Source organism: Bubalus kerabau, chromosome 4 (genome assembly GCF_029407905.1).
Source record: "Bubalus kerabau isolate K-KA32 ecotype Philippines breed swamp buffalo chromosome 4, PCC_UOA_SB_1v2, whole genome shotgun sequence".
Lineage (NCBI taxonomy): Eukaryota > Metazoa > Chordata > Mammalia > Artiodactyla > Bovidae > Bubalus > Bubalus kerabau.
Genome location: NC_073627.1, coordinates 24,863,602 through 24,891,069, shown reverse-complemented (window position 1 = coordinate 24,891,069; position 27,468 = coordinate 24,863,602). Strand labels below are relative to the sequence as shown.

General features: G+C 49.0%; 1 protein-coding gene and 1 long non-coding RNA gene across 3 annotated transcripts; one reads left to right on the top strand and one right to left on the bottom strand.

Annotated features, from left to right (window-relative positions):
• Positions 1–259: 259 nt before the first annotated feature.
• Positions 260–26,643, bottom strand: PIP4K2B (phosphatidylinositol-5-phosphate 4-kinase type 2 beta). Of its 2 annotated transcripts, none has more exons than XM_055576031.1 (10): positions 26,355–26,643; positions 16,694–16,791; positions 13,528–13,624; positions 11,232–11,384; positions 9,795–9,941; positions 8,707–8,745; positions 8,056–8,169; positions 5,424–5,682; positions 4,829–4,932; positions 260–4,312 (listed from the first exon to the last, which is right to left on the bottom strand). In XM_055576031.1, the coding sequence occupies exons 1-10, from the start codon at positions 26,511–26,513 to the stop codon at positions 4,232–4,234; spliced, it is 1,251 nt and encodes a 416-aa protein (XP_055432006.1). In that variant the 5' UTR covers positions 26,514–26,643; the 3' UTR covers positions 260–4,231. The 2 variants fall into 2 exon arrangements, with proteins under 2 accessions (XP_055432006.1, XP_055432007.1); XM_055576032.1 differs by lacking the exon at positions 26,355–26,643 and adding an exon at positions 17,606–17,805.
• On the top strand, positions 11,413–14,709 carry LOC129649059 (uncharacterized). The gene is made up of 5 exons (XR_008712949.1): positions 11,413–11,723; positions 12,772–12,908; positions 13,684–13,764; positions 13,949–14,072; positions 14,262–14,709. It is a non-coding gene; the product is annotated as an uncharacterized LOC129649059 (long non-coding RNA).
• Positions 26,644–27,468: the final 825 nt, after the last annotated feature.

Genomic DNA, 27,468 nt, shown 5'->3' with positions numbered 1-27,468 from the left:
GATTCTCCAGGCAAGGATACTGAAGTGGTTGCCATTGCCACCTCAGGGGATCTTCCAAACCCACCTACTGAATCCATGTCTCTTAAGCACCACCTTAGTCACTGCTTATTAACAGCATTTGAAAATGAGTGACCAAAGGTCCTGACTTACTCAAACTCAAGCCCAGATTTAGCCCAAGCAGTCCCTGAAACTGAGACCAAAACCTTCTAATTAGGAAAAAGATAAAAGGATTATTTCCAAAGGACTCACATATAACAGGTGTGTACACAAAGCTTTTTTGAGTTTTATTTTTTTCCCCGGGTTGGAGATTCATCTTCTAACATGCATGCATCTTAAAACAGTAACAGGGTCTCGAATTGTTCCGAGCAGACATTAGACAAGCACAGGGGTTTGAAAATTCCTATTTAAAAAAATGGAAATTGCAGTGGGAAATTGAGAAGTCACACACGTGGTAGGGTGGTAGTTTATCCTGCTCCCCCAAAAGCTGAATCTAAACTTCACATTTTTTTTACTACAATGACCTGACCTGATGCTTGGGTGTGCTGAGTGGCACCAGGCCCTACCCCCAAAGGCTATTGGTTCCCACTTCCTCCCAAAATGGCTCTGAGCAAGGAGAAGGGACTCCTCTGGAAGTTTCCTCCCCCAGCCTCCAAAGGATTGCCAGGGACAGCCAGGTCTCCTCTTCCCTTTGGAGACACTTTTTGTAAGTGTCACATTTCAGAAGGCCAGGGCTAGATTTGGGGGCAGTTTGAATGTTTTCCCTTTGATTCCTGTGCTCAGGTTGGAGCCCCCTCCCCACATTTCTGCCAGAAAGATGTGGGGTCCCTGGAACTGGGGGAGCCACAGGTCTAAGGCCAGAGCCTTTTAAGGGTGGTTTTAAACACACCGTCCCTTCTGGCCCCTAACATTTGAGTAGCTCAAATGCTGGGTATTGCTGAAATTTTCTCTTCAACTTGATAAAAAGACAATTAGAGGAGGGTGGGATTGGCTACTGAGAAAAGTCCTGGGTCTTTGGTCCACCTCTCTGGGCAGACCCTGGCAGACTGTGAAGAGGGGAAAGTAGGGCAGGAGCATGTAGTCCCAAGCCCTGAGCACTACCAGGGAACCTGTGTGAGGCCTAAACAGGCAAGAGGAACGCAAGGAGGAAGAGGGAGCAGGGAGGATAAGCTGCCTGTAGTGGGGACCTACGGAGTGCCACTCAGCCACAGGGGCGACTTGTAGCACGTGCCACAGACCAGTAACCCCTGAGCTAAATAAGGAGACATCGAGCGCTGCCTTGGGCTGTGCCCCTGGAACTGCTGGCTTCCTAGCCTGCCCCGTAGCCCCCACGCTGGAAGGCACAGGGAAGGAGCTCGTACTGGGGGATGAAGACTCAGTGGTTCATTAACAGGAACAAGGGCCAGAGGCCGCCTTCTAGTGGTTGAGGTGGAGTTTTCAGGGGAACTCTCGCTTTGGTGGGGAGACCTGGGAGATGAGAGTTTTCTCAGCACAGACTTTCAGAAGAAGAGGGGCAGGATGGGAAGAGCTGTGACTGGTTAAGTGGTAGAGGGAGAGAATGGAGAAGAATCCTCCCTTATCCCCAACCAGGCCCCATCCAGGCAGCCGCGTCCTATTCTTATGCCTTTGTTCTTACGAGACCCCAAATTATTCTGGGATGCCATAAAACCATTCAGCTTTTCTTCTTAGCTTCAGAGTGATGGTGAGGGTAGTCACTTGCCCCTGGACACCTTCTACTGCCCAGACAAGGCATGGTAGGACTGGGAAAAAAGCAGGGACAGACAAAAATTTGGGGATCACTTCACTTTCTCTACATTCAAACTGCAAACCAAATTTAACATCTTCATCCTTAACAAAAAGAAGAGAAAAACCTTGTATAAACCAAGATAAATAGCTTTCAGATATTTGAATGCCAAAGGAATTAAAGGACCAAACCCAAGGTTTTGAAGATAGCACAGAGAATGAACTTTAAAAAAAATTTAAAATCCACCAAACCACAGCTTAAATGTTTTGACCCAGTCAACAATACTGTCAGAAAAACAAAAAGAGCATTTAAAACAGAATGCTACCTCTCAAAATGTAAACAATATACAAAAAAAAAAAAAACACACCCCACAAAAACTCAATGTTAAAGAAGTTAGATATCTGGTAGCTCACCTTTAACTGGGAACAATTGGTTACACTTTTCATACACATTATGAGGGACATGATCACCAGACCAAATGGCAGGAAGCTGGAGAGAGCCCAGGGCTGTGGAGGCCCCGAGAGGTCAGCCTGCCAAGCTCGGGAGTTGCTGGGCCCGACCAGGAGCAGATTCAAATTTTCATTCTTGATTAGAAGATGGGGAAATCAAGTCCAGACATTATTCCTACTAACCCCTCCCTAAGTGAAATCTGTTTTCTCCATGAGCCACTTGGTACAAGTTCCCCAAGTCACTTCGTGGTCTTGCTGCTGACGTCCAGAGATACCTACAGCCCCTTTCGGGGGCCAGGGCAGTTGTCTGGCCCATTTGCCTCTCCAAAAGGGTTCCGACAGCCCAGTAGAGTCCAAGAACATAGTTTCCATTCCTCCCTGACCTAAATGCTGTGCATGGGGCACAGAGATGTTGCTGGTTCCTGCTTCAGAAGCTGAGCTTGGCCAGGTTGAAGAAAGCCAAAGAAGCCAATCCATTCATTCAAAATGGTTCCACAAACTTCCCTTCCATTTGCAGAGTTATCTACAAGTTTCACCACATCTCATCCCAAGTCCCCAGTTCCTGGTAAGGAGGTGAGAAGACGCAGGAATGTACCTCCCCCAGCACAGAGTTGTTTTCTCTCCTGACAAGGCCAGACTGCTCTGATGGCCTCACAAAAGGACGCAGTTCTGAGGCCTCAGTAGCAGGCTCAGAAGGTGGTAGAGATCCTGAAGGAAGCAGCCAGATGCCACTCCTGAGGAGGCCTGTGGTGGCAGGTATGCAAAAAGTCTATGCATCAAGGAAACACAGCTCCAAGGCTAGGCCAGGTTGAACTGCACATCAGGCCTCCAAACTGTATTTCCCAGGTCAGATCCTCAAGTGACTTAGAAGCAACCTCAGGCTTGGGTGGCACACTCCAAAGGGGAGGGTGGGGTACATCATTCCTGCTGGCCACAACCATCCAGGCAACACATTACTGCATGGAAGCCTTGGGGCTTGAAGAGGTATCTCTGTAAGGAGCGCCCCAGGCCCCAGCTAAAAGCTCACCTACAAACGAGAATGCCTGGGAGATCTGAAGGAAGCAAATGGATGGAGGGCACAAGACCTCATTTGATACTCATCAGCTTTTCTAGAGTTTTCTCAAGGGGAAATAACTATGTAAGCATGAGGGTCCTGTTATATCCAGAGGTGCTTTCTAGTTCCTCTTGACTCAGTGGGAGACAGGCTTCATTCACAGAGATGATGTCTGCACTCCAGGGGCCGCAAAGAGCCCGGGGCTTGGGTGATGATCATGGGGTTCTCTGAGAACCAGCGGTCCCCCACCCCTGACCATCCCGTGAGGATGAACTCATTCCCCTCTGAGCTCTTTGATTCTGCTCCAAGATGCCTGATGCTGACCTGGAGCACGCCTTTGGGAGGGACAGCGTTTAGATGGAGGAACTATGTAACATTTCACCTGGAGCCGAGGCCAGACAGGTAGAGGAAGCTGTGCACAATACTCCATGAAACTAAAAGTCAACCAGACAAGATCAAACGCAGCAGGGCCGAGGTGTCTAACCTCTTCTCCTCTGGCACCAGAGCATTTTGCTCTGAGAGGACCCTTCGCTGGGTCTGTGGGTGCTTCTTTAATTGAGGGAACGGAGAGCAGGGCAGGGACGGGGATGGTGGATAGGGTGATGACATAAATCATAAATAGCAAATCTGGAGCAATGAAATTTCAGAAACAAAACCCAAATAAACCCAGAAAATCATCTCTAGCCCCAAGGTATCTTACGATGTTACAAGGCAACAAAAAGGAAACACCTTTTTAACCTAGGTCAAGGGGGGAATCAAGGGTAAGCAGATGAGGCTACATCCTGTGAGCACACACACGCATGGCACATCCTCTCCCCTCCTGCTGGAGTCTCTCTCAGTGTCACAGGCTGCAGTCACCTTGCTAAAGCCCTCCCCGACCCCCACTCTGCTCCCCGCCCTCCCATCTAGCCCAGATAACACCTTCTCTCTCTTCCATTCCCCGACCCCACATTCAGCACGCTGGCTCTGGCTGAAGGTAGAAGATAACTACGTCAGGATGTTGGACATGAACTCGTTGAAGCGCTTGGAGTACTGCTCAGGGTTCACAGTCGAGATCTCGGCCCCCGCCTGTAATACACAGAGGCCCGTATCAGGAGGTGGCTCTGCCCCGCCCCCAGCTGGGCGGGCCACCTGGAGAAATCGTTCCGTGTCTCAGAAGTGCCTTGGCCCTGCTTTGCTGATTCACAATCCCAGGGCTGCACCCACTGAAGCAAGAACAAGGCAGTGGGGAGGCGGCAGAGAGGCTCCAGAGCTCTGTGGGGGCCCATTTGGAGAACAGTAGCTTGAAGCCCATGGGGAAACAGGCCTCTGGGGAGCAGCATGGCATGTAAACAAAGCTATTACTGGCAGTCAACAAGATGCACGACATGCCCAGCAGCATGAGGGAAAGGAGCCAGAGAACTTGGGGAAAAACAAGTTGGGCATTTCAGCCAGCTGCAGCGTGGGGACGGGGTGTAGATGGCAAAGAGAGAACACAAGGCACCCAGGCAGGGCCAAGGGGCAGGAGAGTCTCCTTTGAGCAGGAGCCCCCTGGGGGCCTGAGGGCCTGCCACCCGGGCCTAGACGGAGACGGGGAGAACTCACCCCGTGTTTCACTGTTTTGGCAGCGTGCGCAGCTTTCTTCTTAGCATCATATGGCGTGAGGATATCAATGATGGCCATGAAATACACCTCCTTCTTGGGGGCACCTTAAGGGGGAGAAGAAGCAGGAAAGGAGGAAGAGGCAGGGACAAGGGCAGAAAGCAGCTGTGTCCTTAACCTTTCAAATACGACATCCAGATTCATCCCTGTCATTTTGAATCTGAGAAAAGAAATGACCCATGGAGTCCTTCTTAGAAGCTTTCATAGCTCTCATCTTATCTGATCTTCACAGCTACCCTGTGGGGTTGACATGACACTGTTTAGGAGGCTCTGTCCCTCCCATGAACCTGAGCCAACCAGGCCTCAGCTATCCAGGACATGCACAGAGGTGAAGAAAGGCCTGAGAGAAGGACCCCAGGGCCCCAGAAGACAGAGTTACTGGTGGTGACCCTGGATGGCAGCCGGAGGCAAAAAGAGGCCAGAGTCAGCAGTTAATAAGGTGGAGGCTCAGGCACCCACAGGGCATCTGAACAACAGGCCTGAAGCAGGGGGTGGAAGGAGGGCTGGAGGGGCCTGGCAGGCACAGGCTCCTACTTACTTTCATGGCTCTTCATGGCATAGACGTCAACAGAGGGGTCAAATTCCCCAGGTCCAAAGAACCGGGGAAAGCTGAGGAGGTTGCCCGGGCTGTCTGGAGGCGTGCCGTAGGAGCAGAGCAGGCTGCCACCCATGCCGTCGTTCTCACACTCTTCATCCTCGGCCCGCTCCTCCACCTCCATCTCCTCCTGCTCTGCCCGGTCCACGTCGTGGATGCCCACCAGCAGGCTGTAGTCCATGATCTTCAGCTGGGCCAGGAACTAGGGAGGTGGGGGAAGGAAAGGCGGAAGGCAGAGGTTAACATGGGACATCTGGCGTGGCAGATTTGCATCTGGAAAGGGGAGAAAAGGCACTCCTTCAACTTAATTCTCCCACTCTGAAACACAGCAGAGAACAAGACATCAGAGTCTCTGCCCTGGACAAGTTCGATGTCTACTGGTAAAGACAGTCACTCCACCAGGGCAAGGAGCTGTGTGAGTCCAGCAGTGGGAAGAGGGCCTCCCTGAGGAAAGGAGTCGAGGCTGATCCTAGTGAATGAAGACAAGTCAGGCAGGTACAGCCTGCAGGAGTAAAAGCAGAGGGAGCCCTGCACGAAGAGGGAAGAGGCAATTCCATCTGGGACTGAGAGGCCACGGTGAGCTGGAGGAAAGAATGGAATGCTGCACTGCGCATTCCTCATCCATACAAGCATTGGGAGCAGCACTCTACTTGAGTCTCCTGAGCTAGGACTCCATAACCTGGAGAAGAACAAAGAGCATGGAATGACAACCACAATAGGGGGTGGCTAAGATAAAGGTTGCTAACAAAGAGAAGTTTGTAAAACCCACGTTCACAGCAGCATTATTCACAACGATGAGTGAAGATTAATTTTATGTGTCAACTTGACTACACTACTGGGTGCCCAAAAATGTGGTCAAATGTTATCCTGGATGTGTCTGGGGTGGTGCTCATGGATGAGATTAACATCTGAATCGATAAACTGATAAAGCAGATTGCTCTCCCTAAGGTAGGTGGGCCTCATTCAGTCAGTTGAAGGGTGAAAAGAATAAAAAGGCTGACTCTCCTATGAGTAAAAGGGAACTCCTCCTGCCTAACTGCCTCTGAGCTGGGCCATCAGTCTTCTTCCTGCCTTCAGACACAGACTGAAAAAACATCAGTTCTTCCTGCATCTCAAGCCTGCTGGCCTCTGGACTAAAACTACACCATCAGCTCTCTTGGGTCTCCAGCTGGCCAACTGCAGACAGATCTTGGGACTTTTGTCAGCCTCCATAATCCTGTGAGCCAATTCCTTATAGTAAATATCTATCTATCTACATCCTCCTCTGCTTCTCTGGAGACGTCTAACTAGATTAACTACTTAATCTTAACTAGAGACCAAGTGTCCATCAATGGATGAATGGGTAAACAAAATGTGGTACATGCATTCAACAGAATATTATTCAGCCTCAGAAAAAAGGAAGGACATTCTGACAAAAAGCACAAAATGGATGGATGATCTTTGAAGACATTCGGTTCAGTTCAGTTCAGTTGCTCAGCCGTGTCTGACTCTTTGCGACCCCATGAATCGCAGCACGCCAGGCCTCCCTGTCCATCACCAACTCCCGGAGTTCACTGAGACTCACGTCCATCGAGTCAGTCATGCCATCCAGCCATCTCATCCTCTGTCGTCCCCTTCTCCTCCTGCCCCCAATCCCTCCCAGCATCAGAGTCTTTTCCAATAAGTCAACTCTTCACATGAGGTGGCCAAAGTACTGGAGTTTCAGCTTCAGCATCAGTCCTTCCAAAGAACAAGTGAAGTAAGCCAGACACAAAGGACAAACACAGTATGACCCACTCATAAGAGATCCCTAGAGCAGTCGACTTCGTAAACACAAAGTAGGATGGGGCTACCGGGGGCAAGGAAGAGGAGGCAACGGGTACAGACTTTTCACCTGGGAAGATGAAAGGTTCTGGAGATGGATGGTGCGGTGGCTGCACAACCATGTGAATGTGCTGAACGCCACTCGGAACCAGTCTCAGAGGGCCAATTTTATGTTACGCATATTTTACCACAATAAAAAAAAACATTTTCTAAAGTTTATACAGTTTGGTTGTAATGAACAGGCTCCCGATTTATTAAAATAGGAGGCACCAAGTTATCAAGTGGTACAGATATCACACTCATTATTTAGCACGTGTCCTCTCCAAAGAACTTCTCCACAGGAAGTCCCCTGCCAACCAGAAAGTTGCAAGGCAAGTGGAGAATCTGAGCCAGAGAAAGGCACGGTTGGTGGGTCTTAATAGTTGGTTTCCTGTCACTCTGACACCTGGATGCCTCCTCCACTATGGGGATAACACCAGAAAGGAAGCTTGCAGAGGAGTTTCAAAAGGAGGTTATAACAGACAAGAGAAGAAATGAGGGAAAGCACTTCAAACTGAGGTGCACAGGTTCGGCCAGCGCAGACTGTGTCCTCCCAAATGGAATGTGTACTTGCACTAGCTTTAGACGCAGTAACTACCCACACAGCTCAAGTCACCACCTTCCTCTTGTCCACACTCCTGGAAGTGGTGAATTCAATTTTCCTTAAGGTTAAGGAGGCTTCTGTTCTGGGGACAAGAGCTCAACCAAAGTAAAATCATGGGTAAGTACATACCTCTACGTCCCGTTTCAGTTTTTCCAGGAAGTTCTTTTTACTCTCTTCTCCTACGTGCAGCTTCTGCCCTTCGTTGAGGAAGTCATTGTCTTTGAAGGTTGGCAAGTCCTTGGCCTGAGAGAGCGATAGCAGTGTTAGGCTGGTGGCCTGCTTTGTTCACCTGCAAGGCTGTGGGTAATGATACAGGAGAGGAAAGGGTCCTTGGCACAAAGACGGCCAACCTGCTGATCAACAGCTCTGTCCAGGAGTCTCCAGTCCCAGCTTCGGACAGGCAGAATGCCAAGTATGTGGCAGGAGTCAGACAATGAGGGCTGATCAAAGGACTTCCTTCTGGGCCTGGACCACCAGGCTTGAGCTACCTCGAGCTCAGGGCTCAAGAGCCACTCACTGATTCAGGCTGGGCTGAGATGGAAGCTGCCAGCCCTTTAGGACTATGAAGAACCCAGCAAGGGCAAAGGTGAAAGGCTGGTGACCAAGGCCTAGGCCAAGGATGAGGACAGGCAGGAGCTTAGAGACACAGTACTTCACACCCACAGACTGCATGTCTAGGAACTAGGCTGGACGGCAGCGGAGGAAGGGACCGCAGGGGTGGGAGGTGTTTCTGATTCCAAGTGACCCATTCCACAAGTGATGAGCACAGACCCCACATACCTTCTCCTTGTCACTCGCTTCTCTGGCAACAGTAGAACCCTGAAAGGATAAGAGCTGTCAGGAGAAGTCCAAGCTGAGGCAGATTCCGCTGAGCGAAAAAAACATGGACCAGTCTTTAGGGCGAGGCAGCAGGTGAACTCAGGTAGACTGGTTAGACTCCTAGGGGCCAGGAGGCAGCAACTTGTTCACTTCCTCTGTCACAGACTGTGTACAGAGCTCTGACTAGAACCAGACCCGTGCTCAGGAAATAGGGCTGAACAGAGATTCAGTCCTTGCCCTTAAGGAGCTCTCCTTCTAACAGGGGAGACAGACAGTAAGCAGGAGTTACACAGTTAATTAATCCATTAATTAAAATAGTGCAAAGTGGTACAGGTGAGAAGGCAGGACGCTCTCACCTGTACAGCATGCAGTACAGGCCCGGGGTCTAGACTAGATAGGGGTTTGGCCAAAGCCTGCTTCCTGGAATTAGTGATATTTGAGCTGAGCTTGAAAGGCTAAGTAGGAAGTGATTAGGTGGAGGAAGGTGGACATGGAGAAGAGGGCAGGGAGGGAAACAATGGCAGGCAGCCTCTGTGAGATGCTGGGGGTGTGGAGAGCATGGGCACCGTGGAGCAGAAAGGAGGCCAGTGCAGCCGTGGCAGACAGAGGGAGAGGGGTCTGAGGGACCCGGGTCAGGAAGCCAGGTTCGGGAACAGCGGAGCACTGCGGTTCACAGGCACAAGTGTGTTTCTCACTGTGTCTAGAAATGTGCCTGTGCACCATCCACGAGGCCTGGACAGCCGCCAGGGTGTGTGTGCCATGGCCTGTCCCCGCCCTGCTGCCCTCGGTGTGCACATCCCCCTGACAGGAAATGAAGAACATTCACTGCACATAAATAGGGGACGTTTGGGGCTTGAATAACCTCCTGTCACTGTCACCCGGACATGAGACAGCCTTTGGCTCAAGTGGGTTAGGAGTACCAACTCTAGAGCCACTTATCCACACCAAAACCTATGCCCCGGCTTTCCCAACACGTGGAAGTTGCAGCTGCAGCCCCTCCAGGCCTCAGGGAGAGAGGGCCACAGAGCTGGGAAACACAGAGCTCTTACCTTGAGGTCGTACTTGCGATGTACAGTGAGCCGATGGCTGAAAACGTTCCTGGTGACCACCATGTAGGTTTCCACACCATCCACGGTCAGGCGGTACATGCCCAGGAACTGTGGCAAAAGGGTATTGCCGTGACACTCCACTATGAACTAGAAAGGAAGGGAGGAAAGGGACAGGTGAAGGTGCCGGGACAGACAGGGCTCTTCCCAGGCTCACATGCCCCCTGGGATTCCAGCCTCTAGACTGGTGCTGGTTTAGTAGCTAAGTCGTGTCCAAGTCTTGCGACCCCACGGACTGTAGCCTGCCAGACTCCGCCGTCCAGACTCTTGCGACCCCATGGACTGTAGCCTGCCAGGCTCCTCCGTCCATGGGATCCTCCAGGCAAGAATACTGGAGTAGGTTGCCATTTCCTTCTCCAGGGAATCTTCCCAACCCAGGAATCAAACCCAGGTCTCCTGCATCGCAGGCAGATTCTTTACTGACTGAGCTACAAGGGAAGTCCAGCCTCTAGACTGCTGCTGCTGCTAAGTCACTTCAGTTGTGTCCAACTCTGTGCAACCCCATGGACTGTAGCCTACCAGGCTCCTCTGTCCATGGGTTTTCCAGGCAAGAGTACTGGAGTAGGGTGCCATTGCCTTCTCCAGCCTCTAGACTAGTGGCTTCCAAACCAGATTCTATGAAGTCATGGGGTTCCTCAGACCTGCAAAAGGCAAGGCCACCCCTGCCCCCAATTAGAAGGCAGACTGAGAGGCTGAGCAGGCCGTGCAGAGCCCCTTTGGTTTCATACGGTTGGGATTCTGCAGGAAAATCACTGATCCCGGCCTTGCATCCTCTCTGCCAGCCCGATATGGGAAGCCAGAGGGGAGAGAGGGGGTGCAGAGGCAGGGCTGTGAGGCAGCCGTCTGGGGAAACAGAATGGATTCGCACTCACCACTCTTGCTCGTGCCAGACCCCAGAGTTTTCTGCTCTAACTCCCCAAATGCCAGAGGGCCCCTGCACCACCTCTCAGGTGCCCACAGAGAAGCCAGTTTTCCCTGAAGACCCAGGCAGGCTTCAGACAGGCACCCCCTGCTTTTCCCACAGACAGGTTCCAGAAGAGAGGCGAGAGGGAATGGGAAAAGCCGCAGCCCTGCTGAGCCGACAGGACCTCTCTCAGAAGAAATGAGGCAGGTGCCAGAGGGTGAAAACTCCCCAACTCTGAGGAGAAACAGCTGGTCAACTGGGACTGCGCCCATAACACACCATCATTTCTTTCTTCTTTTTCTCAAGGAGGCATTTCACCCCACAGAAACACAGCCCCAAGGGAGGGCAAGTGCCTGGTTATCAGGAAGCACCCGCCATTACCAGAGAGGACCCAGCCCTCCCCAGGAAGCTCTACCGGAGGCTCCTCTCCCTCTTCCAACCCATCCTCTGCTGTTGAGGTTCACGACTCACCATACCTGGTGGTATTTCTTTAAGATGTTGTGCATTTCAGCCACATCCTCACTTGAGACAGTCTTGATCACAAAGCGCCGGTCATAGGTAGTGAGGAATCGTGTGCCACACCGGCCCTGGCTGTCACTGTTGATGGGGGCGCTGCGTGTCACTGAATTCTGATGGACCAAGACAAAAGCTGGTCTTGGGAGGGGAAACAAGGACTCTGACTTTTACTCTGAGTATTCTCTTATGGGCCAGACTGCTCTGAAGCCAATAGCACTGAGGCAGATGAGACCTTACCTGCCCCCTTTCTCTTGGGAAATTCACGTCTCTCCCAAGTCTTCCTTAAGAGAGACATGAGTTGTTCCTCACCACCTGCTCCTAATCCTTGACTGTAATGAGAAGAGGACCGACTGTGAAATACTTCTTTTCATTCTGATCTTAGAGAGCTGCTCTAGAACCTAAAACTCAGCCTCGGATGTTAGGGGCCTGGGCTCTAATCCTGACGCTCACAGGTACGGTGACCGTGGGAGAACCACTGCACTTCTCTACTCCTGAGTTTCCTCACCTGGAACACAAGGGAGCAGACCGAGATGATGTCCCAGTCTCTTGGGGGTGATGAAGACAAAGCTTAGGAAATACTCAAGAAGTCAAGCATAAAGAAGGAGTGGATAGAGTTGTCTTTATTTTCTGTTATGTACCCTCATGCTAGAAATCTCTTCCTAAGGCAGGAAGCTGGTCCTCACTGCTCTGCCCAACACCTCTCCCCTCACCTCAAACTCCTGCCTGTCTGCGCAGAGCTGGGAGGCAGATCTGGGGAGCTTTTCTGGCTTTGTCCCTGCTCCTCCCAGGGCCCCACTCCTATCAGAATCTGAAGCAGGAGAACCCTCAAGCAGGGAGGGAGTAGGGGAAGGTGTGAGTCAACCAAAAGAATGTGTTCACCAACCAGATGCCTGGAAAAGACCTCTGGTAGATCAGAAGACAGAGGATGGACAAGAGCAGTTCCACCCCTGCCTCATTTCCAGGAGATGCCTCTCTCAGTCACTGGTAGTCTCAGAGCAGAGTCCCCTCCCTGAACACCATCCTCCCTGCCCCTCTTCCAGTCTTGAGCACAATTATTTGCCCACAAGACTATTAGAGAAATAAACAAGATGTGGTTAGATGGCCAAAGGGAAGGGAAAGAGCCACCGTGGAAGGAGATACCCCAACAACCTAGGGTTGCACTAATGGCAAGAAGTTTTCAGAAAACCTCGTGCTCTGATCAGGGCATGACAGTTCAGGGTTTGGTCCCAACGGGAGGGGCTGGAGGGCGGCCCACCACCTCTTGGACATGACCGTTCCTGATTGCTCAAGGCCCTGGCATCCCTTCTGCCTCTCACGTCCCCATCCCTCCTCCTCAGGAGGCCCCCTGGAGCTGGTGGAGAGGGGAGGAGACTCTGCTTCTTGTGGTCTACTCTGTGAAAGACTTTCCAGGAGCGGGGTGGGAGGAATGACAGTATTATCCAAGATGCGGGCATCCATTTTATATTTCACTAGGCTGTACATTCCTCTTTCCCCCAACAGACAACTGAAAATCAGCTATATTTTTTACTGCTACACAAGTGAAGTGGAAAATTCTCCCACCTTCATCACCAGGCTGTCTGCCAGGGGAAGAAGTCCAAGGAAGGTGCTAGGTGGAGAAGTAACAGAAGCCACAGATGGTGAGTCACACTAGAATGTCCCTGATTGGGACTGATTGGGACTGATTCCTCCCAATAGGTCAAAGGCCTCTGTGACACGATCACCCCCTAAAAGGGGCAGCTTCCTGCACTGCATGCCTAGCCCCCTTCCAAAGTCAGGACAGAGGACAAGTTTAGGAGGTGGCACTCATATCTGGCAAGAAGTTACACTACCCTTGAAGTCTTCCTTTTCTAATCTGTCTTATCTGCTTTAAGAGGCCTCATCTCCTGCTAGCAACAATTCTCTCTCTTTTAAGTCAAACTATGGAGGAGAAGGGTTCTTCAGCCTAGACTGGGAATGTCAGACTAAAATGAAGCAGCTTCCACAGACCCCTCTCCCTCCACCTGCGCTCCCTCTGAGGGAGGGGAGCCTGAACCTAGGAGGCACCATCAGAAGTACTTCTAAGGCCCTCATTCCCCCAAGAGCCCACCAGCACTGGACAAAGACTGCCTGGGTGGAGTGAGACCTGATAGGAAGACACAGCACAAGAACAGTAGCACATTTTTTTCCTCCACTTGTCCTGTGGCTTCCTGACCAGCCCCCTACCGCCCCCTGCCTCCCACTCCCTAACCCTCCTGATTTTGCAAAGACATTCCATACCTGGTAATCCTGATCGTCAATCCCAAACCTCTCCCGGAGATTTCGGAACACCATGGGGCAGTACTCCTTAAACTTGAAGCGGCTGGGGAGGTTCTCTCTGGGGAAAAGCAGAGACATGTTTCTGTGAACTCCTTGCTCCTCTAATTCATACATCAGGGCTTCTCAAGCTGTGGTCCACACGTCACCTGGATCGGAACAATCTGCAGTGCTTAAAATGTAGCCCCCAACATTCTGGAGGTAAGTCTGGAAAGTTGCATTTTTAACACACACTCCAGGTGATTCTGAGCATGTTAAGGTTAAAAACTTCACATTCCTTGTGCACATTCCTTAATTCCTTGTAAAAAATTACTCTAGCTGTATATTTATGACTTGTGTACTTTTGCTGAGTATATGCTATCTTTCCATAAAACTTACACTGAAGTGGAAAAAAAACCTTCGTGGAAAAAAAACCTTCCCTGCAGAGAAGTGAGACTGCGTGTGCGCCCTCCTTCATAAGTGCTGAACTTGCTACAGAAAGGTGGCTGCATGTGAACAGCTGCTGTGAGGTAAATGTCAGTTTGATTGCTAAAGGGAAAGCCTTTTCTCATCAAAGGACCCCTCTCCTCTGCGGAGGCTCTTATCAACACATCCTGAAAATGGTTACACCCAGGACGTCCTGCCCTTGGCTTCCACTGGGATGGAAGGGGTGGGTGCTTTCCTAAGTCTACTGACCGGGATCCTATCTTTTTACGAAGCCTTGTTTGCTGGCTGCTGGCACCAATCTACGTCCTCCCCACTCCTCAGTCAATGCATAGACGTCCAGGAGGGAAGAGAATTACCTGAAGGGATGCCTCCTCCAAACCCTCCATCTTGACAAGAGCCACCTGCTTGGGAACTCCCTTTCAGAAATGCGTCCCTCTATTCTCATCACAAGGAAAAAATTTTTTTCTTTTTTTTAATTCTATATCTATATGAGATGATGGATATTCACTAAATTTACTGTGACAATCACTTCATGAATTATATAAGTCAAATTATCATGCTGGACACCTCAAACTTAAGACAGTGCTGTATATCAAATATATCTCAATAAAACTGAGGTGGGAAAAAAAAAGAAATATGTCCCTCTGATTACTCCAGGATGAGAGACTTCAAGGAAATAAAAAGTAGAGGCTTCTCATGAAGGCAGGTCCTTGTCTCATAGTAAACAGCACTGCAGTCTAATAACTAGCACATAAACAGTTGTTGAAAAGACAAAAGGAATCAGTGAAAAGAAAGAAAAAAAAGAAAAAAACAAAGATATTGGAAGTTCACTTTAGGCCAAAATGTCAATGCGGTGGTGGACACCACGGACCCCTGGTACAATGTGGTACACAGTCGACTCCTGAGCCCTGACCTCTGGCACAGAACCCCTTTTCCTGTCCCAGAGGTTAGGGCTGCCTCTCCTTCCTTAAGTGGTGTGATATTGAACGTAATAACAAATACATATTTAGTCTTTGTCCCTGTTTCTCGCACAGAGTCCCTAAAATCTTTGGAATTTGCTAAGTGGTAAGCAATAAAGGTGTATTTTGTTCTTTGTAACAAACCCCCTTCAATCACACCTGAATTTATGTTGATGAGGTGACTTCTGTTACACCTCTAAGGATGGGTGCTCATGGCCAGGGGAACCAACCAGGACTAGAGGGCTGGAACTTCCAGTCCCAGGCCCCTGACTTCTAGGAAGGGGAGAGGCGCTGCAGTCAGAACCAACTGCCAATGGCCAATGACTTCCTCAATCATGCTGTTATAAAAGTCTCCACAAAAATCCAAAAGGACAGCGTTGGGGAGCTTCCAGGTTGGTGAACACATCGAGGTCTGGGGCAGGTGGTGCACCTGGAGAGGGCCTGGAAGCTCCCTGCCCCTTCCCACATACCTTGCCCCATGCCTCTCTTCCCCCGACTGTTCCAGAGTTGCATCCTTTTATGACACGCCAGTAACCTAGCATGTAAACTGTTTTCTCGAGTTCTGTGAGCCACTCAAGCAAAGTAATCCAACCCAATGGGGAGGGTCGTGGGAACTTCCAACCTATACAGCAAATAGGTCAGAGCACAAGTGACAACCTGGACTCGAGACTGGCATCTGAAGGGGGTCGGGGGGTAGTTTGCAGGACTCAGTCCTTAATCTTTGAGACCTGATGCTAACTTCAGGTTGCTAAGAGTCAGAACTGAACTGAATTGCAGGACACCTTGTTAGTGTCCTACAGAATTGCTTGATGTGGGGGGGAACCCACATATCTGGTGTTAGAAATAAGCAGTTGTGTGAGAATAGAGGAGAAACAGTTTTTTCTTCTATACAGGTGGCCACTTAGCAAGTAACAGCTATGAAGACAGACAGCTTCTAGAATACGATGTTATTACTCACTATGCCAGAGAGAGGCCACTAATAGATGTTTTCAAATCAAGCTTCTCTTCCGGGCTAACAGTCTGGGAATGGTGGGGTGACAGAAGTCAGCTGGTGAGGTGGTGGGTACTGTGGGACAATGGAGAGTGGAACCAAGATTCAAATGCAGAAAGGAAGAGAGTGTGAACAACACATATTTCTTGGGTGACCCACAGAAGGATGAAAGAGCCTCTACAAGGCTTAGAGGAGGTTCCAAACTGTGCCAAGGGAAATGGCTGCTCCATCAAAGTCTGAGACACCAGTTTTAATCCAAGAAGCCACAATGAGCAAAATTGGGAAAAAAAATTGAGATTTTAGATAGCACCCCTGAGCACCATGCTCAGTCTGTGGTTCACACACTAGTTGGAAAGAAAGGAGCTTGGCTGCATCCCAGGTCAGGAACATGCCTGGCAGTTCTTTCCTCAGACTAAGATCAAGATAGGGCCACTGCTGTCAGCCTCGTGCTAGACGCCTCAGCTCCTGGGCAGCTCACTATTACCTAAACTGGCCCTAGATGAATCACCCTGTGCGAGCCACAAGTCCTGAGGGACACTGAAGGTAGGCTGATGGAGGACCGAGATGACAGGACAGCACAAGCGGGAGAGGCACATAATGAACACGTTTTCCAGCCAGTCTTCCAGCTCTGTGATCCAGGTGTTGCTTTCACACCATGCTAGGTGCTTGCTTGCCCCCTGACGGTGAGGTTTTGGGAGGCTCTCTGCCTTGAGGGAAAGAACTGCCTACAAGACCCACTCAGCTGGCCACTTACTTATTGAAGAGATGATTGTCCACCTTGATCTTGCTGTAGGCTTTGAAGTCATCTGGCATTAGCATGACAGGGACAGGGACATTGCTCAGCTCATTGATCTGCAAAGCAAGGGGAAAATGAGGTTCTCAGCCAGGCCACCTGCCTCAAGAGATAACATGCTACACCATAGATGCCACCATCTCACCAAAGACATGTCTGCGGATTCCCTTCTTGTCTTTATTTCTGTTCTTCTCTTCAAATATTTAATATGTTCCCAACTTCATCTCTACCTATTGTAACTCTCCCCGCCTGATAAGGCCCACCTCCTCTGTGAAGCTTTTCATGATTCTCCAGACTATAAATGTTCTTTCCCATCTCGGAATTCCTGAAGCTTTGTTTGTATCCCTCTTCTGGCCATCTCATAGCCTCCCTCACATTGTATTTAATGCTCATAAACCTCATAAGCCTGCTTGACTATAAGTAGGCAAGATCATATCACTGATCTTTTTAAGCAAAGATCATCCACCTGACTCTTGGAGGCTCCACACAAGCTACCTGGCACCATGATTTGCATATGGTGGATACTATGTAAGTGTATTTATCAAATGCAAAAATAAATGGATCAGTGAATAAATATCACCCAATATACATTGAGTATTCACTGAGGCCTTTGAACATCTTCATACAAATTAAAGGTCACTCCAGAAAGCAGCCTGGGGCAAGAAAAAATCGGGGTGGATTTATGTGGGTGTATAACTCTTACCTCCAAAGAATTAAATTTAAAGTGAGCAGAAGAGGTAGACCTCTGGCTACTGACTTACTCTCCCTCTCCTGATTAACTGCTTTCATCAAGCCAGTTCCTAAAGCCACGTCCTGCCTTGGTCTGAACTGGGGGAGACGTGGGAGGGGTGCCTTGCCCCACTGCAAACAAACCTTCTCATTGTCTTTCATCCCCTTCAAGGAGCTGGAGGCTGCACAGGGAACTGGCCTCCCACTGGTGCAGAGCTGAGAAGGCAGCTCCTGCCCTTCCCCATCCGAGTTTAGCCAATTAGTGGCCTAATTAGCCACAGATGTCCTCTTCCATCACAGCAGAGTATTTGACATTTGACCCTCAACCCAGTTGCCACTAATGCATTCAGGATTTAGAGAGGAAACCTTAGTCCTGACTTAATGGATAGGGGGCAGGGGGAGTACAGTCTTGGGTCTCCCGGATACTTTCCTTGCAAATCCTATTATCTCAATGAGGCCCCATGCGGCAGTGAGGGAATAACCTAGTCATTAGGACTCCTCCAGGACCATAAATGGGGGGAAATACCATTTAATTTGCTGCCCCTTTCATGTTCCAAAGCTTTTTTATTTAGAAATGTCAGAGGATGGAGGAAGTTCACATTAATGCAGTAACTGGGCGGGGGAAACCATTCCTTCCTAGAGCTGGTGAAAAACCCAATTTACTCTTGGGGAAACGAAGGATATGTGTACGGGGAGGGGCCGTAGGGTAGTAGTGTTAAGTTGGCAGTGGTGCAAGAGCCTCAATAAACTGCTGGCAAAACTGACTGGCACAGATATAAAAGTACATCTTATATGATTCCATTTATATGAAATTCTAGAATCTATAGTGAGAGAATCCAGTAAGACGTAGCCTGGGTCGGGCAGTCGTGTGGTTGACTGTAAAGGTACATGAGGTGCCAATGCTAGGGTATTAGAAATGTTCTACGTGCTGTTTAGGGTGATGACTCCATGGGTATGTACATTTGTCAAAATTGATCAAATTGTAGGCTTAAAATTTCCAGCATCCAGGTCTGAGACGTCCACCACTGGCTAAACCACCACGGACACACACAAAATCACCCTGCAGTTATCTTTCCGGGGAGTGCTCACAAGACAACCTGATTATTAAGTGTATGCCTATGGAGGAAACCACTCCACTTCTTGTCTCCCTGCCAACAGAAACAATTCATGGTAGCTGTGCCACTTCCTTTTTCCTGGCATATTAAGTCTGGCTCTGAGATTTAAAGAAGTTCATGGCTCTTATGCAATTCTTCCTTTTCTAGCTTATACCTCCATCCTAGAAAGAACTTACCACTGGCCCAAAGAGTATGATTTTATACTAGAAGGTTCTGGTATCTGCTACTGATTGAATCTGTGTTAGGCTAAAATCAAGACTCTATGCCATGGTCAGGGCTTGTTACTGGGAGAACTAGGAAAGACTAAAACACCCACTTGCGAGGGGTCAACTGCCTCTTAGCCAGGATGAATTATTCTAACAAGAGTTGTTCATTATTAATTTTCTGTGTAACTCAAAAGTGTGGCATAGTTTGAACAGTTGTAAGTTGGTCAGTTTTTAGTTCTCATCTCTATTCTCAACTATACAACCCAACAGCAGGAAACTTCTAACAGACAATATATTGCTGAATAATCCATACAGCTGAACTGTGTAGACTCACCCTCATTTCCATTGGGCCACATGTAGATGATTCACTCTAGGGATTAGCTGTACTATTTTTTTTTAGTTGTGCTAAATTTTATATCCCCAGAGAGTTCTATTCAATTTCAATTGAACCAGCACTTGCCGAAATACCTACTACATGCTTCATTTCATGTTAGGGAGAAGAGTGTGTGCAGCAAGGGAGCGCTGTGTGCGCTGCGCACAGAAAAGTGGGAGGCTTATCCTCTTACTGGGGAGATGAGACAAACCCACGATGCGGTGAAACTTGAAGTCAAGGGGCACTTAAGTAAGTCAGAACACAGGGGCGGCAAACGGAACAGCAGAGTTTCAGAGGAGTCAGTCCCAGCGCTCACACATCAGGCTAGAACGGAACCTAATGCCCCGCCTGGTGTTGCCAAGAGCACTTGACGCTGGAAGAACCTACAACGAGGTCACGTTACACCCTGCTTAAAAACCTTCCACGGCTCCTCACCAGCCTCAGGGTAAAGTTTTAACTCCCCAGCCTGGCATCTAAGGTCTTTCCAGATCTGAGACTCGGCTAAACTTGTATTCAGTTCACTTCTCTCAGTGTAGCCTTACTATGTGCCCTTACTGTCCCAGAAGCCGCAGATACAAAAATGAAAAGATATGGTCTCTGTTTAGCTGGGAAGGCAGACAACAAATAACAAATAGAATGTGATGAGTGCTACAGAGTTATGAATAAAGGGAGACGAAACAGCAGACTAAGAAAAGACTGATCTGGGAGTTCCCTGGTGGCCCAGTGGTTGGAATTCCAGGCTTTCACTGCCATGGCCCAGGGTCCATTCCGGGTCAGGGAACTGAGATCCTGAAAGCAGTGCAGCATGGCCAATAAATAAATAAAATTAAAAAAAACAGACTGAGTCTGCCTGGGAGTGGGAGAGCTGGTTGCTAGAAGAAGCTATAGAGAAATACAAGTGAGAAAGGCCTAAGAGGTAGTTCGCCAAAAAAAAAGAACAAAACACAAAACCCAAGGAAGGGAATCCCAGCTGTGGGAACTATAAGCCTCAGAGGTAAAAAGTACATTGCCCATTTTTGGTAAGGGGGAAGGGCAGGGGGAAGGGCGGCAGGATAGAACAGAGGTACGAAGAAGTGGAGGGAAATAGTACAGGAAAGACAGGTGAACGGCCTTGGACATTATCAATATTAGTAAATAACAGTTGCTTCTATTCATGGCATGCCTATGAGTGGTCAATTCTCTATATTATTATGTATCATATATCTCACATATATATATATATTTTATTCTGTATTTCTAATACTTAATAGTCACATGAAATAGTATTAATCTGATTTTGCCTTTTGCAAAAGATTCAAGGTACTTCGCTCAAGGTCACACAGACAATATGTGCAGAGTCAGGATTTGCTCCTAGGTCTGCTGGTGCCAAAACCTGGGCTGCTGACACTGTGCTGTGCAATCCTTGCTATGGGCAGCTACCTGGACTAAGGTAGTGTTTTCCATTCCTTCCCTCTGTCCTAATAATCTTCAAGGTAAGTGTTATGCTCATTTTATAGAAAAGGAAAATGAGGCTCAGAGAGAAAATTACTACTCCAAAGCTATACTAAGGCACACAGCCTGCATTTGAACTTAATTTGTCCACTATATAATAACTTGAACTTATCTGTGTAGGCAATGGGAAGACTTCTCAGGTTTAAGTCCAGGAATTCACATGATCAGATGGATGATATAGAAAGTTAATTCTGGAATCAAGTGAGGTTTAGAAAAGGCAAAGATAAGAGACAGCAAGACCATTTATAAGGCTATTAGAATAGTTCCCAGGTGGCGCTAGTGAATCTCTGCAAACGCAGGAAACACAAGAGACACAGGCTTGATCCCTGGGAAGAGAAGATCCCCTGGAATAGGAAATGGCAACCCACTCCGGTAATCTTGCCTGGAAAATCCCACGGACGGCTGGTGGGCTACAATCCATAGGGTTGCAGAGTTGGACACGACTGAACACATATATACACACACATAATAGTTCAGGTAATAGACTATAGCAGCAAAAACAGAAGAAGGAATAAAGCCAAGGGAATCATCTAAGATATGGCTAAATAACACTTCTTCTGTGAAAGCTTCCCTGTCTTTCCCAGGATGAACTACTCACTTGTTCCTCTGTTCATCTTTATATCCTAACTATCACATTCACTGGGGTAATTACTTGTTTGCACGTTTGATTTCTCCACTAGACTCTGAGCCCTGAGAAAGAAGAGACTATCTTACCCATTTTTATGTCCCTAGCACAATGGCTGGCACATAGCAGTTACACAATAAATGCTGGATGGAAGGACAGATGGCCAGAAAAAAGGGGACTGAAAGATGACTAACACTAGGAAAAAGAGATGGCAAAGCTGGTGTGACCATGCCAAAGATTCATGGTCTGGAGGATGGAAAAGAAGATTAAGGTTTGAGGCTATGACCAGACTGTAAAGAGTCTTAAAAGCCCAGCAGAGAAGAATAAACTTCACTTGGTAGACAAAAGAGAATGACAAAAAGCTTTGAAGTGCGAAAGGCTATGACTAAAGCAATGTTTCAGGAAGATCTGCCTTTCTTTACTACCTAGCACACTTCTGGGCCAACCTCCTTCACTTTCAGCAGAAGTGCACTTGCAGAATGCAACTCATTTGAGTAGTATGACAAACAGAACATATTAGAGTGGTAAGTCTGTTGTATCTCACACCATGTAAGTGGTTCCGGGATTATCCACATGATCAACTCTATGAGCCATCAGCATAAATAATGAGGAGGCTAAAACAAGCTGTATGAGAACTTAGGAGCAGTGAGTTCACGCTATGCTGATCTGATTGGACATGAAAATTCAGTTGCCGGTTCTAATCTGGTGAACTTCTTTCTGATTCCAGAAGCCTCCAACTTCCCTGTGTGACGTTCATTGGAATTGCTACCCAGGAAGCTTCCCAACACGTGCCAGGGTTCTGTGGGTGGCTCAGCAATGGGCTGGCCACCACTGGCAATCATTTGTTACCTGCCACCATCAGAAAACCTGACAAGTTAGGAAATGCATTCCCGAGACCAAGGAGGTCCAAGTGAGATCAAAACTCCAGAAAAAAAAGAGAAGAACAGAGAGCCACAAGGGCCAACAAATCCACCCCTGGGTTTATTCCTCCTTTTTACACCTTGGTTTTTCTGCTCCTGTTTTTGAGTCTCAGTGTTCTCTGTGAGGTGAGAAGGTGTGCTGAAGGACAAATTCATCCAAAGGCTTCATAGGGCAGAAATATTTACTGAAGATTTTTAAAGTAGCAGGAGAAAAGGAAAAGGCAAGGAAAGGAGGTTCTGGGTCTGCATTAAGCAAAGAAAATGTGTGGACAGAATGGGGGAAGAATGTGGGGGAGAACTGAGCAGACTTAAGAATAAATCTGTTCCTCACACCATTCACAAAAAATTAACTTAAAATGGATTAGAGATCTAAATGTAAGAGTTAGATCTAAAAGAGTTTTTCTTAGAAGACTGAGTTTTTCTCAGAAAAAAATATAGGAGTAAATGTTCATGATCTTGGGTTTGGCAAAGCATTCTTAGATATGACACCAAAAGTACAAGTAACCAAAGAAAAATAAACTGGACTTCATCAAAACCAAAGAAAAATAGATAAATTGGACTTCATCAAAATTAAAAACTTGAGCTTCAAAAGATACCATCAAGAAAGTAAAAAAAGATAACCCAAAGCATGGGATAAAACATTTGCAAATCATGTATCTGATAAGGAACTTGAATCTATAATATATAAAGAACTCTTACAAGTTAATTATAAAAAAATAAATAGCCCAATTTTAAAATGAGCAAAAAAGTAATTGGCAAGGGATCTTAATATGTCTCCAGTGAAAATATACAACTGGCCAATAAACACATGAAAAGATATTCAGCATCATTAACTATCTAGGAAAGGAAAACAAAATCACAATGAGATACCACTTCAAATCTAAGGTGGCTGAAATAAAAAAGACAATAACAAGGGTTGACAGGATTTGGAGAAATTAGAACCCACATACACTACTGGCAGAAATGTAAAATAGTACAGTCATTTTGAAGAATCAGTCTGGCAGCTTCCCAAATGGTTAAACATAATTACCACCAACCTCTCCTATTCCTTCTGATCACTGGGGTGAGGCTTCAAACATACCCAGTTCCTGAAATGGCCAAAAGGTTATCAAGCCACGTCTGCCTCCTCTGATCTCTACATACTTCTCCCAGGCCATCTCGTCCCTAACTCCAGGCCCCCTGAACTGTATTTCATCCACGAAAACACTAGTTTCTCTCTACTAGTTCTCCTCTAACAGATTCAAAGTCTTCTGAGCTTTTCTTCCTGTTTCCTCCATAAAGTCTAGGGGCTGCATCTCTTGTCCATGACAGGAGGTCCTGTTTCAATACTGAGTTCAAAGGCCTCTTTTTCCACCCAGAAGTAAATCAACCACCTCATGGGAGAATATGTAACTGACTTGTGCTATAGATAAAGATGTATCCATCCCTCATCTACCATACACCATCAGCCAGAGACCATCAATGTCTAAATGCTTAAATAGGTGAGAAACTAAAGAAACAAACAAAAGGTGATATTTTTTTTCTATAAACTTAGATTGCAAAAAGTTGCAGCAGTGGGCTCTGAAGGAAGGTAACCTCTAAGAAAGGTTATCAATCCACCAAAACAAAGTGGTTCGGACTCCCTTGAGAACTGCAAGATTTTATAGTCTTCTGAGGAGATGCTCCATTTCACACAGGGACCCACAAAATCCTAGACCTTATTGCAGGTCAAGAGGAAGCAATAAAACTCTTGACTAACTGATCTTCAAAGCTGGGCCTGTCAAGGACAGCGGTGTCCAGTACCTTTCCCCTGAGGCGCTTGCTCAGTATATCCAGAGGCTTGGGTCTTGCTTAAAGTCAATACCTTCCCAGATAGCTCTCAAACAAACTTTCTTAAAAGTTAGCAAAGAAAGAGGGTGACTGCCTAGTCAAAGAGAATCTTAGATACCTCATTAGCAGAGTTTCACTGCCTGCCTATGGGAAACCAAGTACCACACACACCAAGGAACTGGCAGGCACAGGCACAGACACCTGAGCATACATTCAGGTTCTCTAAGAAGACCATGATTCCCATCTGTCCTGGAACCTGGCTGAGAGGCAGGACAAGGAACAGGAGGCAAATAAAACAAGACCTCTCATTCAAGCACATCATCAGCCAATGTAGCCCATGGTGCGGACAATGAGCTGCATTTTTTGCTCTGCAAAAGACCACAGGTGAACTAATTCTCCACTCAGGGCTTTCATTTCTTCATGTATAAAATAAGGGACTCAAGGTCGCTTCCAACTAGCAGTAATAGTCCTGACTTTCAGACCACTACCAGTTCTCCACAGAGACAGGATGCCTTCTAGTGAGAAGCAAGCTCCACAACAAAATCAAGGATTGATTTCCAGGCAAGGACATAGGGTTCACATTTTAATGACCCAGTTTCCCTTGCAGTATTGTCAGATGACCCCTGAGGCAGCAGGAAGCAGAGAGAACAAACTCTGCTGGACTGTTGGATCAAAGCAGCTCCCAGAGAAGATCAAATAGGTCAATTCTAAAAGAAATCAACCCTGAATATTCATTGGAAGGACTGATGCTGAAGCTCCATGTGAAGAGTTGACTCACTCGAAAAGACCTTGATGCTAGGAAAGGTTGAAGGCAAAAGGAGAAGGGGGCAGCAGAGGATAAGGTGATTAGATAGCATCACTGACTCAATGGACATGAACCTGAGCAAACTCTGGGAGATAGTGGAGGACAGAGGAGCCTGGCGGGCTACAGTCTGTGAGATCGCAGAGTTGGACACCACTTAGTGACTGAACAACAACAGCTCCCAGAGGTCTAGGCATAAAGCCAGACCACAGAGAACCAGTGGTTCTCCCCACCCTAGCCAGGACCTTCACCTCAGTGAGGTCTTTGAAAACAGTAACTCGGCCAAGACCAGGAAAACTTGTTGGTTGTCTTCATTAGACCTCACCATACTCATGCATTTCCATATTAGAGGTAAAACCCTGGCTGGGACTATGGTTCATCAATCTTCAACCAGAGGCTCTTCCAGTAAAGCAAAGCAAAAAGTCCTGCTAGCCCTGCATCCCTTTGGCATCACTTGGTCTTGTGGGCAATTTCAAGTGCTCCGAGAAGTCAGGGAGCCTACAGAACTGATTGATATCCACAGAAAACTCAAGCCATCAGCTTCATTTTCCTCATTCCAAACTTTTGGCTGGTGAAGTGGCATTTCAAGTCTTCATACTTCCTCTCCTCATTTCTGGTGTAGGGACTCAGTGAAATGGTCAGAATGCAAGAAGCACGTAGTTGGAAGAGAAAGAAGACCCCAAACAAACAGGACACAAAGTCTTCCAGCTCAAACACTGTGCAGCGTTCCAACTTCCTAACAGGAGCTATTGGACAATCCCAAAGCTACCCAAGGATCCAGGGAACCTCTTATCCTAATCATCATTACATACAATAGAAAGCACAACACCTGAGAAGCCAACACCTTTGACATGAACCCCACAGAGTTCAGGTCCTCTGCTATGAATGGTCCTCATAAGCAGGCCTCACCTCCTCTCAATGGTTACACTCTCCCTTCCCCCTAACCCAGGAATACCCCAGTGAAGTGTCCATGGTCCAAGGAAGCCTGTGCTTCTTCAGTGGATACATCTTCAAGAAGAAAAAGAGGAAACCCAGAGAAGATTTCCAGTTGGTGGTAAGGAGGTCTGGACGATGGGGAAACTCAGAGCAGCCACATCAACCAAGCGACCACAAACAGAGGAATACTCAGGCAGACTAATGCCACTTGCCTCTCAATTGGACAGTGAGCTAGGCAGCCCATTACAAGGAACAAGGAGGAAAACAAATGCAACTAACGGGAACGAGGTGAGAAGAGAGGAAGAGGGGATGAAAGCCCTTTCATCCCACCCAGGCCTTCTCTCTGCGCTCCGGGGGTTGCCCTAAGCCAGACGCATGAACCTTGAGGGGCTGGAGGGAAGGGGAGGACGCGACGGCACGCCACCGTCGGTGACACCAGGCCTCGCGTGGCGCGCGGGGAGGCACACCAGGCTGGGACAGCGTGCAAGGGTGGGGTAGGCGTGCAACTGGCTTGGCTAGGGGTTGCAGGCGTCACTGGCTGGGCCTGCCGAGCGAGGGCCCTGGGGCTGCGGGGGGCGTGAGCACGCGCGGGGCCGCGCTCGGAGGGGCTGGTTACCGTGTGGTTCACCCCCCACATCAGGACGCTGAGGATCGGCTCGCTGGCCCGGAATAGCTTCACTTTCTGGCACACGAAATGCTTCTTCTTGGTCTTGGTCTTGCTGGCGCTGAGTGGCGCCACCGCCACCGCCGTGGTGCTGGTGCAGTTGGACGACATGCCCGGGGCGGCGGCGGCGGCGGCAGCGAAAGGGGGGGCGGCCGAGACGGCGCACGAGCCAGCGGTCCCAGGCCTCCCCCGGACCGATCCCCACCCCCCGCTCCCTCACCGCGCCATGGTCGCGCCCGTCCCGTTACCTCCCCACCCCGCCCCGGTGGTTCCGTCCGCCCCACGCTCCGCCCTCCCCGCCCCGCCCCGCCCCGCCCCGCCCCAGGGAGCCGGCCGGCCCGCTCTGCACCCCGCCCCGGGCAGTGCCGCAGCCCCGCCGTCACCAGGCCCTTTCCTCCCTGCCTGGGTGGTACCGCCCGTCCCGGGGAGGTAGCGGGCCGCCCAGCCTGCTCCTCCTCCCCGGGCCCGACAGGAGCCAAGCCGGCCTCCGCGCGCCTCAGAGCCCCGCGCCCTAGCAGGGAGGGGAGGAGGGCTGGGGGAGTCTCGCAGACTGCTGCGGGAGCATCTCCCTGACCGGGCCCCCAAAGCTAGGGTTTGGGTCTTTCCTCAACCTGACGTGCCAAGATGGCGGCGGCACCTCGGGTCCGGAGGGGAGGAGGGGCGGGAATGCGAGGAGGGTGGGACGTACCATCCCCACCCCGGGGGAGAGAGGAGGAACACAGCGAGGGCAAAAGGAAGTCCTGCCGGGAAAAGCAAGAAGCGCCCCCTCGCTCCACCCATGCGTGGATCTTTCCCACTCCCCTGGGACCGTGGGCGCGCTCCCCCCGCGGGACACGCCCTCTCCCCCCAGGGCCAATGAGACTAGCCAGCTGGAAGCCTTGGGTTTTATGAATGAGTCCCGCTCTCACCCACCGGTGGCCGGCCTCCGGCCAAAGCGTTCAGTTCAGGGGCAGGCCGGCACCTTAAGACACGTATCATACGGCAGGGAATTATAATCTTACTCTCTGGCTCACTCGGTGAAATCTTTCAGTAAACTGCCCACGCTTTCTTCATAATTCCTCTCGGA

Bases quoted from the DNA above. Each gene is read 5' to 3' on its own strand.
- PIP4K2B (XM_055576031.1), bottom strand. From the start codon at position 26,513: ATGTCGTCCAACTGCACCAGCACCACGGCGGTGGCGGTGGCGCCACTC. The intron at 13,625-16,693 runs GTAAGTGGCCAG...GCTTTTCCCCAG, and splicing joins GACAATCATCTCTTCAATAA to AGAGAACCTCCCCAGCCGCT. The intron at 8,746-9,794 runs GTAAGAGCTCTG...TTATCCTTTCAG, and splicing joins ATCGCAAGTACGACCTCAAG to GGTTCTACTGTTGCCAGAGA.